Source organism: Culex pipiens, chromosome 3, assembly GCF_016801865.2.
Source record: "Culex pipiens pallens isolate TS chromosome 3, TS_CPP_V2, whole genome shotgun sequence".
Taxonomy (NCBI): domain Eukaryota; kingdom Metazoa; phylum Arthropoda; class Insecta; order Diptera; family Culicidae; genus Culex; species Culex pipiens.
The window spans coordinates 121,518,619-121,530,270 of record NC_068939.1 but is presented as its reverse complement, the minus strand read 5'-3'; the positions used below and the strand labels follow the sequence as shown (position 1 = coordinate 121,530,270).

General features: G+C 32.4%; 1 protein-coding gene across 1 annotated transcript; it reads right to left on the bottom strand.

Annotated features, from left to right (window-relative positions):
* Window positions 1–511: 511 nt before the first annotated feature.
* LOC120413062 (60S ribosomal protein L17) lies at window positions 512–3,783 on the bottom strand. The gene is made up of 2 exons (XM_039573764.2): window positions 3,689–3,783; window positions 512–1,104 (listed from the first exon to the last, which is right to left on the bottom strand). The coding sequence occupies exons 1-2, from the start codon at window positions 3,767–3,769 to the stop codon at window positions 625–627; spliced, it is 561 nt and encodes a 186-aa protein (XP_039429698.1). The 5' UTR covers window positions 3,770–3,783; the 3' UTR covers window positions 512–624.
* Between the last annotated feature and the right edge of the window lie 7,869 nt (window positions 3,784–11,652).

The window sequence follows — 11,652 nt, the reverse complement described above, 5'->3', positions numbered from 1 at the left end:
GCCCAAATCACGTACTCGACAACAGCTGGCTGAACCGGTTTGCCCAACTCCCTAAACATTTTGTAAGTTCACTCATACGCACACACTAGAAATGCCTACATTTCTAGGTTGGAACTGTGCCTGTTCCTCAATCCCGGAAATAGTAACCTCACCTGAGCAAAAGATCATTTTGGAGATAGAGGCGGCGGCGTCGGTTCGTCAACTTCTATTTGCAGTGCAGGTGCCACAGCCACTTTTGTTCGCTTCACAAGTAGCTCGCAGAGGGTCGGCTCCACGCAGTACGTAAAACAACAAAGGTTCCTCGAGTAACACTCAGATTTTTCGTTACAAACCAAACGGGTGTTATCGTTGCCTACTGCTACGGTATTCCTTCGAAACAAGATCTAATAGTTGAAAGTCGAGTTTACTAGCTTCTACTTGTCGTCCGCAATAGAAGAGAAAACTAATGGGAAACCAATGATAGGGACGTTTTCTCAACTTTCTCCGAAGTAAACAAAAACGCACCAGCAACTTACTTTTCTTACGCCTTCCAACTTTGTATTCTCGGAACTTCTTTCCTCGCATTTACAGCACACTTCCAGTCCAGAAAACTTAAGCCTTAAAAAGAGAAACCCCAACGACCCCTTACTCGTTGCGCATCATCTTCTCCTTTTGCCGCTGCAGCTTCTTCTTGGACAGCTTCTTCTTCGCCGGTTCGCTCTCCGCGGTCTTGGTCACGACGTCCTCCTTCTCGGTGAGCGACAGCTCGATGTGACACGGCGACGACATGTACGGGTTGATGCGACCGTGGGCGCGGTACGTGCGGCGGCGCAGGCACGGCGCGCGGTTCACCTGGATGTGGTCCACCACGAGCCGGTCAACGTCCAGACCGCGGTAGTCGGCGTTCGCCTCGGCGTTCTTGAGCAGCTGCAGCAGGAACTCGGCGGACTTTTTCGGCCAGCGACCGACGGACGTGTTCCAGTGCTTGGCCTGGGCGCAACGGCCGACGCCCCCGTTGAAGCGACGGAACGGCACGCACTCCTTCTTCTCGCAGACGTTCTTCAGGAACTTCTGGGCGCGACGCAGCGGCATCTTCTTGATGGCTAGCGCCGTTTCGCGGGTGTTCTGGAAGGAAAAGAGATGAAAAAAGTGTTATTTTGAGGGGGGAAAGCAGACAAAATTGTAGTTTGAAGTGTCAAAGACCTAATATCAATCAAATTATTTAGGAAATTTTAAACCTGTGTATAATAAGCCACTTCGAAGATTTTTTACTTCTTTCACACCAAATTTTGAATTGCAATTTCACAGGGTGACCACTCAAATCCCATTTTCAAATTCCCGACTTTTTCCCGACTTTTTCCAGACTTTTCCAGAATGCTCAAATAATACGCATTTCTTATCTAAAGAATGATTTCAAACAAAAAACTTTCTATAAGAAAAGTCAATATTAACCACAAAAAAAATAAATGAATTTAAAAATAATCCAAATATAGGCATTTTTTGTAAATACACAAACTAAACAACAATTTAAAAAAAACTTCAAAAATGGAATTTAATTATTATGATTCAGAGTAGAAACACAAACAATTAGTCTTTGAAAAAAATATCGAAAGTTCAACAATACTTATAACTTCCTTGTATTTTTTTAAATTGGCAAAAGTATAGTTTTTGATACTTCGTTTCATCTGGAAATGACAAAAGATCAAAGATAATTGAACTTAAAATGTTGTTCCTATTTTTAAAACTTCATCATCATTTGAAATCAGAGAATGATTAAAACATAATTGCTGATACTATTCATTCAAAGGATTTAGAAATATGTCAAGGAATTTATAAAAAAATGTTTTTGCCATGTTCCCTTTTTAATTTTGTAATTTTTGATATATTTTTTTTCAATTTTAATTTGTATAGTGGTCAGTATTTAACTGTTTTTTTCAATGAACATTCAGTTTGATATGATTTTATGTTTACCACTTATTTCAAGCAAAATGTTTGAAGAGACAATTTTTTTAACAGTTTCGCAATAACTCCAACTTTTTTGGATTATTTTTTTTGCAATTTCAAAATTTTCTTTATGTTTTCAAAACGTAAAAAAAGTTTTTAAGTTTTGGATTTTTATTTAAACAATTAAAAATATTTGCCAAAAAAAACCATTGCCAAACTCAAGTTGGAATCTGTTTTCAAATATTCAATCTATGTGACAAAATGAAATAGAATCATAACTCTAAGCTGGCCATTAAGCTCTATTTTTATATTAGTTTATCATTAACTTAACCTCTTGTTTGATAACCAAAAATTAATAGAGATCAAATGATTCATGAAAAATATTATGAAGATCTGTGTCAAAGACTCCAATACTAATTAAGATTTTGAATGTTTTAAACAGCTTTTCCATACTCAAATATATTGAAATAGTGAAAAGAACCTTAAATTATAAGTATGTTACTAAAGTAGAATTGAGCGAATTCAATTTGAAAATTGCACAGAATATTACAAAATAATTCAAGTTAAAAAAAAATTTTCAAACAAGTATGCTTAGAATTCCCGACTTTTCCCGACTTTTTGACAAAAAATCATAAATTCCCGACTTTTTCCAGATTTTTTGCGGATTTTGGCGAATTCCCGACTTTTTCCCGACTTTCCCGATTTCCCGACTTGAGTGGCCACCCTGAATTTCAGCATAACAAATACATAATTGAATGCGATTTAATAACCATAATTTTTTTGCTGAATTTTAGAGTTGTTTTGAGGCTGGTACAAATTTTATTTAAAGTTTTTTAGAGGGGGCAAAAAATATTTTTTTCAAAAGCTTCAAAATTTCAATGGAAATGTATAAGTACAATCAGCTGAAATAAATTTAAAATACGTTTCCCTGCGTTTAGAATCATTTTTTGCATGTTTGAGAGGATTTAATTTTTTTATTTTTTTTTTGCTGAAATTTTTGTTTTTGTTAAATCTTTTTTTTTAATTAATGATTGCTGAATTGCTGAATTGCTGAACAACTGAACTAGCGTAAAATGCATTTCAAAACACTTTTTCCATGCAAATGCTGAAACTATGGCTAGTTATTTCAATATTTATATTTTTTGTTAATTTTGCTGCAATTCGGACTTCTTGCATATTTCGATGGTATAAACCAGCTCCGCCAAATTTGAGCATGATTATAAAAAGTCGATTTCGAATTTGTCCTTTTTAGTGGGTGGAATGACCCATATCTTATTTTTCTGCGTGCGGGTATATTTCTCGGGTAAGTTTTTAAAAGGTCTTATAAGTTATGTGTTTTAAATAGTTAGGGAAACACACAAAATAATTTTTAATTTTCTGCATTTTAAAAAAAGTTTAATTTTGTTTTTTTTGCTTTTAAAAAGGTTTAGTAAAAACTATTTTGCCAATGTTGACATTCAAATATAAAATTGCAGAATTAGTTTCAAATTGAGTTGTGCGAAAATCGTGCCTTTCCGATTTGTCTGAAGGACCCCTAAAGAAACTTAATCAAGGATTAAAACATGTTTAGGCGTTTTGGGCAACTCAAGCGTGAAACCATGAACTTCACAGAAAGTTTAACTCCATGTTGCACTTTTAACATCTCGATAAAGGATTTTCTACTACAATTTAGTAACTTTAAACTTAGAATGGAAAGCAACTCCAACGAACGGAATGACAGGTAGCTTACGGACTAAAAAAAAGTACCCCTTCCAGAAAGACTCACCTTGAAATGCACCCGGAGGTTCGATCCGCGTGACTTGCACGACTTCGCTGGATTATCAGGTTCCTTGGCGTAGCGTCCCATCTTGTTGGATTTCTCTACAACGACAAAAAAACGGTACAAACTCCGGATTAGCTTTGAGGTTACCGACAGGAAAACAATAACAGGTTTTTGCACTGGCAGCGAGAAATTTGGCCTCGAATGCTCCGTCGGATTGTGAAAGTGGCCTCCGAAACTAAAAAGTGTGACTTCCGTGCGGTGACGGGTTCTCCGAGCCCCATTCATCAGTGGTCCCACACTTCTCGCCCAGCGGGTTGGCATTTGTTGATAGTTCGTCTTCCACGCACCGCACCGAAAATAACACCAAGTTTTAAGTTGCACTTTTTCGGGCAATTCCACCCGCACGGCGGCCACAAATTCACTCCCCGGACGGCGCACAATCCGTGGAACCGTTTCGTCGAAGCCAAATTCACTTGCACTCACAATTTATCGCTAAAATTTAACTATTTTTGCGGAGAGCGCACTCAATGCGTTCCACCACTAACCTTACAAGATGCCGGAAAGAGAGATTTTCTATTTCGTTTTCGCTGTAGTCTTCTCTCTTTTCGGCCCGGAAACTTGAACTGTCAAACAGGTGGTGCCATCTGGGTGGTCAATCCGAGAAGCACGCGCGAAAAATAGCCTGCAAGTAGGCAATCCGCACTACGAAAAAATGAGCCAACAAGTAGGCAACCCGCCGAACGAAAAAAAAATCAACTGACCTCGGCCAACGTTATCAGCGTAACCAAGTGGGATTACGTTAGTGGAAAACTCCGAGCACGTTGTAGATTTTTGCCGTCTTCACCTTGCTTTACTGAGGTAAGGCTAAACAATCACTTGAAAAATGAACATCTTAATTCGACCTCCTAGCCAGTGGTTCTCAACCTGGGGTACAAGTACCCCTAGGGGTACCACGAGCGACCTCAGGGGGTACCGGAAGATAAACCCCGTAATAGCGGACCTTTCAATTGAAGAATTCGACGACGTTTTTTCCGCTAGGTTCGCTGTTGTTCCAGCGGTGTTCGGAATGACAGCCCCCATACAGTTTGAGCAGTTTTTAGGGAAAAATCGCGTTTATAATGAAAAATCAAGCATTTTCAGAAAAGTGGGGTATTGCAAAGTGTGGCAATTTCGCTAACGATCATAATGCGTGGTGATTTGTAGTGATTAATTGTGACTGGTATTTTATTTAAACGATTTTTCTGAAAAGATTATCGATATTTTGGATAACTTGAGTTAAATGTTGCAAAAGTTAAAAGTAATGATGAAATATTATGTAAAAGTGTTTAAACTTTACTTTTCTTCCCGTTTGACCAAAATATTGACCTCAAAAAGGCATTTTGGTGATTTTTTGGAAATTTTTGGAAAAATTCGAATAACTAGCAATTTTTTGAGAAAATTATTGTAATTATGCTGTAATATGACTCTAATAGTTTGTTCGATCAATAATACACACATAAGGAGCATTATCAATCAAATAAATCTTATTAAAATCAATTTTTCAAAAGATCTTTTTGGTAAATTTGAGGAAAAAACATGAAAAATTAACTCAGCCTCTATGATTTATACATCATTCGATTCGTTTATGCGATTGCAACACTTTACAATAACTTCCATCGACGTTAAAAAATATTTGAAGGAAATAAAAATCAAAAACTGCAAAAAAAATAATATTTCCAAGCACGCTGTCATTCCGAACATCGTTGCGTAGTGCTTCTACTCGCCACCAGGATGCGTGCACGTTTCTGTCGAATCTCTCAATAATATCGCAGACAAAATATTTGAGAGAAGAAAAAACAAACATATTAGAAACAAAGAAAATAACACAACATTTTTGTAGCTGACGGTGTCAGATTTAGTTGAAGTTAAATTAACCGAAGTAGTTTCAATTATTAGAAAAAAAACTTACTCGCGCATCCTGTGACGCAACATTCACGAAAATCAAGAAATTCCCAAGTGGTGTCGGGTAATTTAAAAGAAAGATTTATTTTATTACATTTCCTGTAAGAAACACGAAATTCAAGAAAACCATTAGGTCTATAGAGCTTTATGACGTTTCGCGTACACACACTAGCGCACCATTTGATTTTGCTGTCCGGACAAAATTTAACCTCAATCTTTTTCGTGTACGTACACGCAATACATGCGCACGTAGATTACTCTATTGCCGTTCAAGAGCCAAACGACAGGCGACACCTAGTGTTGAGTAGCAGAACAGAGCGAAGAATAGAGAATTTGCAACAAAGCTAAAAGACACATGTCGCCACCTATTAACAAATAGCGTAAACCTATGATTTTTTGAAAAAATGTGTTTTCACCTTCAAAATCAACATTTTTTATAAAACTTATGCCGGATTCAGATGAGAAAAATTATTTCCAACATTTTGGTGTACAACTTTCCAATATTTGTTTAATTTTTCTATGAGAAAACTTTATATTTAGAAAATGATAGTAATTTCGACTATTTGGCAAGAAAGTCTGTCAAATATCAATAAAAATTGTTTAATATACGTTAACACATCTGTTATCACCTATATAACTGGTTATTTCATTGATATATACGGGGAAACTAATTTTTTCGTGTTCCAAAACAATTTTTTTAAAGAAAAAGTTCACAATTTTTGTGCGCCCAAAAATTGATGCTCATTATTTTGAGGCAAAAAAATTTCCTCGTCTTTTGCAACCAGTTTCATTAAGATTGATGCAGGGAATCATGAGAAATGATCGATTTTGTTCTTCAATCTGGCAGAAATGCATACGATTTTAGTCAAGTAACCTCTTTTTGGCGCCACCTACATTTGAAACACAGTCGCGCTGCAAAACCTCAATGTCGATTGACATTTTCGCCCTTTGAGGTTATGTATGCGAATTCTGTTTTGTTAAATTCCAGCGTTGAGAACAACTTTTGAGCAAAAATTCGAGCTGATACTTTGTTAACTTTTGATGCTCTATCATTTTAAACAATATTATTTTTTCAATTTTTTTTTTCAATTTTTTTTATTGCGTTAATTTATAGAGGGCAAAGAGTTAACAATCGTACTACTTGAATTTTTTCTCAAAAGTTGTTCTATGAGCTGTAAATTCAATTTTAAGTTTGTATTCCTATGTAACCGAACAGCGAAAATTTGAATCGTCATTCTTCGATGCTTTGCGCCACCTGTCGGAATTTTTGAGCTTTTGATCGCGATGAGAGATTCGACAGAAATGTGCACGCATCCTGGTGGCGAGTAGAAGCACTACGCAACGATGTTCGGAATGACAGCGCGCTTGGAAATATATTTTTTTTGCAGTTTTTGATTTTTATTTCCTTCAAATATTTTTTAACGTCGATGAAAGTTATTGTAAAGTGTGGCAATCGCATAAACGAATCGAATGATGTATAAATAAGGCTACCAACTGTACGGATTTTTTCCTTACCATACGGATTTTCGAACCTCTTCGCGGATTTTTAACAGGCCGGAATTTTGTAGGGAATTTTACGCATAATACGGATTTGTACGGAATTTTAACAACTTTTTAATCATTGAATTGCTTTTTTGATTTGGTCGAAGGTTTTGTTAACTAGAAATTTTTGGTTGTTTTGAGTTTGATTTAAAAAGGGAGAGTTTTCCGGGGGAAACTTGATTATCAATAATTCTAGAGTTTTTAAACTATTGAGAGATTCGACAGAAACGTGCACGCATCCTGGTGGCGAGTAGAAGCACTACGCAACGATGTTCGGAATGACAGCGTGCTTGGAAATATTATTTTTTTTGCAGTTTTTGATTTTTATTTCCTTCAAATATTTTTTAACGTCGATGAAAGTTATTGTAAAGTGTGGCAATCGCATAAACGAATCGAATGATGTAAAAATCATAGAGGCTGAGTTAATTTTTCATGTTTTTTCCTCAAATTTACCAAAAAGATCTTTTGAAAAATTGATTTAAATATGATTTATTTGATTGATAATGCTCCTTATGTGTGTATTATTGATAGAACAAACTATTAGAGTCATATTACAGCATAATAACAATAATTTTCTCAAAAAATTGCCAGTTATTCGAATTTTTCCAAAAAATTCCAAAAAATCACCAAAATGCATTTTTAAGGTCAATATTTTGGTCAAAGGGGAAGAAAAGTAAAGTTTAAACAGTTTTATATAACATTTCATCATTACTTTTAACTTTTGCAACATTTAACTCAAGTTATCCAAAATATCGATCATCTTTTTAGAAAAATCGTTTAAATAAAATACCAGTCACAATTATTCACTACAAATCACCACGCATTATGATCGTTAGCGAAATTGCCACACTTTGCAATACCCCACTTTTCTGAAAATGCTTGATTTTTCATGATAAACGCGATTTTTCCCTAAAAACTGCTCAAACTGTATGAGGGCTGTCATTCCGAACACCGCTGGAACAACAGCGAACCTAGCGGAAAAAACGTCGTCGAATTCTTCAATTGTCTTGCTTATGTTGATAGGACCTTTAAAAAAAAAACTCTAGAATTGTTCTTTTAGAAATTCCTTACTAAATATATTCCATTTCTAAAAGCTTTTTAAAACTTGTGAAAACATTTGAACATTTAACAAATCTAGAGTTTTTTTTAAAGTTCCTATAAACTGTTGTGTTTCACATGCTATAGGACCTTTTCAATAAAAAAAACTCTGGAAAAGTGTTCGTGAAAACACTAAGAGCGATATTATTCGTAAAAACAATCTTGACATTTCGTAAACTTTTAAACGTTTAACAAAACAAAATTGAAGAAAATAATTATTTGATTCAAATCATGGTTTATTTTATGAATACTTTTAAACGTGCAAGTTATAAGCACTCTGATAGCATTTTGTGAAATTCGTTAGCTGTAAAAACGAAACAGTTTTATATTTTTAATTCTAAGATTTATTAAATTTAATTTATCTAAATAATTCAATGAAAGTTTTTGTTATACCATGGTGGCATATCGGCAAAGTGTACGGATTTTTGCTCAGCAAGAGTTGGTAGCCTTATGTATAAATCATAGGGGCTGAGTTAATTTTTCATGTTTTTTCCTCAAATTTACCAAAAAGATCTTTTGAAAAATTGATTTAAATATGATTTATTTGATTGATAATGCTCCTTATGTGTGTATTATTGATAGAACAAACTATTAGAGTCATATTACAGCATAATTACAAAAAAATTTCTCAGAAAATTGCCAGTTATTCGAATTTTTCCAAAAAAATCCAAAAAATCACCAAAATGCATTTTTAAGGTCAATATTTTGGTCAAAGGGGAAAAAAGAAAAGTTTAAACACTTTTACATAACATTTCATCATTACTTTTAACTTTTGCAACATTTAACTCAAGTTATCCAAAATATCGATCATCTTTTTAGAAAAATCGTTTAAATAAAATACCAGTCACAATTAATCACTACAAATCACCACGCATTATGATCGTTAGCGAAATTGCCACACTTTGCCATACCCCACTTTTCTGAAAATGCTTGATTTTTCATCATAAACGCGATTTTTCCCTAAAACCTGCTCAAACTGTATGGGGGCTGTCATTCCGAACACCGCTGGAACAACAGCGAACCTAGCGGAAAAAACGTCGTCGAATTCTTCAATTCCCGTACTGCAGAATTCTGCAATTCTTCACGAAATCGGCAGCAGAGCGTTCCCGTACTTTTCTGCAACATAAGAAACTTTTTTCCCAGGCAGAACTTCTGCAATGAGAGAGACAGAAGTTGCAGCAAAACCGTTCCCGTACTTTTCTGCAAGCTCTCTCTTCTCTTTCTTGTTGAAAAGTGACTATTGTACGATCAGTTCCTAGCTGGACTCGGTCACTGGAAACGACCGGCGACTCAGTGACCGACGAAAGATGCGGGCATAAAAATGTCAAAATCTCTTCCCCCCTCACTTCGTCTCACCATCCAGCTGCAGCTTTGATGGCGGCATCGAGCCAGAATTAGGGGTGATCATGTGATTAAGAATGAAAGTTTTTTCAAGAAAAATAATATTTTTCCGACCGAATAAAAAAATGGCGAGCATGTTCAAACAATTATTCCTGATGTCGGAGAAGTGATAAAAAAGCCAAATTTTAATCCATAATTTTTCTATAAATTAATTTTTTTCACTCCAACTGGGAACCCCTAGGTCTATCCACGACCGTTTCCAATGACCGTGAGTGCATCTCCAGCGCTGGGTGCAAACATCGAAGCAAAGCTAATTTGCACCCGACGTCAACCCCATCGCGGTACCTGTCGCGGTAGCAAATTTGCTCTCAGTTCTTCGGGATTTCACTTTGCTACCCGGTATTCAGTCTGTTTGCTACCGCTTCAAATGGAATTATGCACGGAAAAATCGAATCAAGCACGGAAAAAAAAATAAAAAAATTAAAAAAAATCAAAAAAATTCAAAAAAATTCAAAAAATTTCAAAAAATTTCAAAAAAAATTCTAAAAAAATCAAAAAATTTCAAAAAATTTCAAAAAATTTCAAAAAATTTCAAAAAATTTCAAAAAATTTCAAAAAATTTCAAAAAATTTCAAAAAATCAAAAAAATTCAAAAAAATTCAAAAAATTTCAAAAAATTTCAAAAAAAATTCTAAAAAAATCAAAAAATTTCAAAAAATTTCAAAAAATTTCAAAAAATTTCAAAAAATTTCAAAAAATTTCAAAAAATTTCAAAAAATTTCAAAAAATTTCAAAAAATTTCAAAAAATTTCATAAAATTCAAAAAATTTCTAAAAATTTCGAAAAAATTTAAATTTCAAAAATTCAAAATTTCAAAAATTCAAAAATTCAAAAATTCAAAAATTCAAAAATTCAAAAATTCAAAAATTCAAAAATTCAAAAATTCAAAAATTCAAAAATTCAAAAATTCAAAAATTCAAAAATTCAAAAATTCAAAAATTCAAAAATTCGAAAATTCAAAAATTTAAAAATTCTAAAATTCTAAAATTCTAAAATTCTAAAATTCTAAAATTCTTAAATTCTTAAATTCAAAAATTCAAAAATTCTAAAATTCTAAAATTATAAAATTCAAAAATTCAAAAATTCAAAAATTCTAAAATTCTAAAATTCTAAAATTCTAAAATTCTAAAATTCTAAAATTCTAAAATTCTAAAATTCTAAAATTCTAAAATTCTAAAATTCTAAAATTCTAAAATTCTAAAATTCTAAAATTCTAAAATTCTAAAATTCTAAAATTCTAAAATTCTAAAATTCTAAAATTCTATAATTCTAAAATTCTTAAATTCTAAAATTCTAAAATTCTAAAATTCTAAAATTCTAAAATTCTAAAATTCTAAAATTCAAAAATTCAAAAATTCAAAAATTCTAAAATTCAAAAATTCAAAAATTCTAAAATTCTAAAATTCTAAAATTCTAAAATTCTAAAATTCTAAAATTCTAAAATTCTAAAATTCTAAAATTCTAAAATTCTAAAATTCTAAAATTCTAAAATTCTAAAATTCTAAAATTCTAAAATTCTAAAATTCTAAAATTCTAAAATTCTAAAATTCTAAAATTCTAAAATTCTAAAATTCTATAATTCTAAAATTCTTAAATTCTAAAATTCTAAAATTCTAAAATTCTAAAATTCTAAAATTCTAAAATTCAAAAATTCAAAAATTCAAAAATTCTAAAATTCAAAAATTCTAAAATTCTAAAATTCTAAAATTCTAAAATTCTAAAATTCTAAAATTCTAAAATTCTAAAATTCTAAAATTCTAAAATTCTAAAATTCTAAAATTCTAAAATTCTAAAATTCTAAAATTCTAAAATTCTAAAATTCTAAAATTCTAAAATTCTAAAATTCTAAAATTCTAAAATTCTAAAATTCTAAAATTCTAAAATTCTAAAATTCTAAAATTCAAAAATTCAAAAATTCAAAAATTCAAAAATTCAAAAATTCAAAAATTCAAAAATTCAAAAATTCAAAAATTCAAAAATTCAAA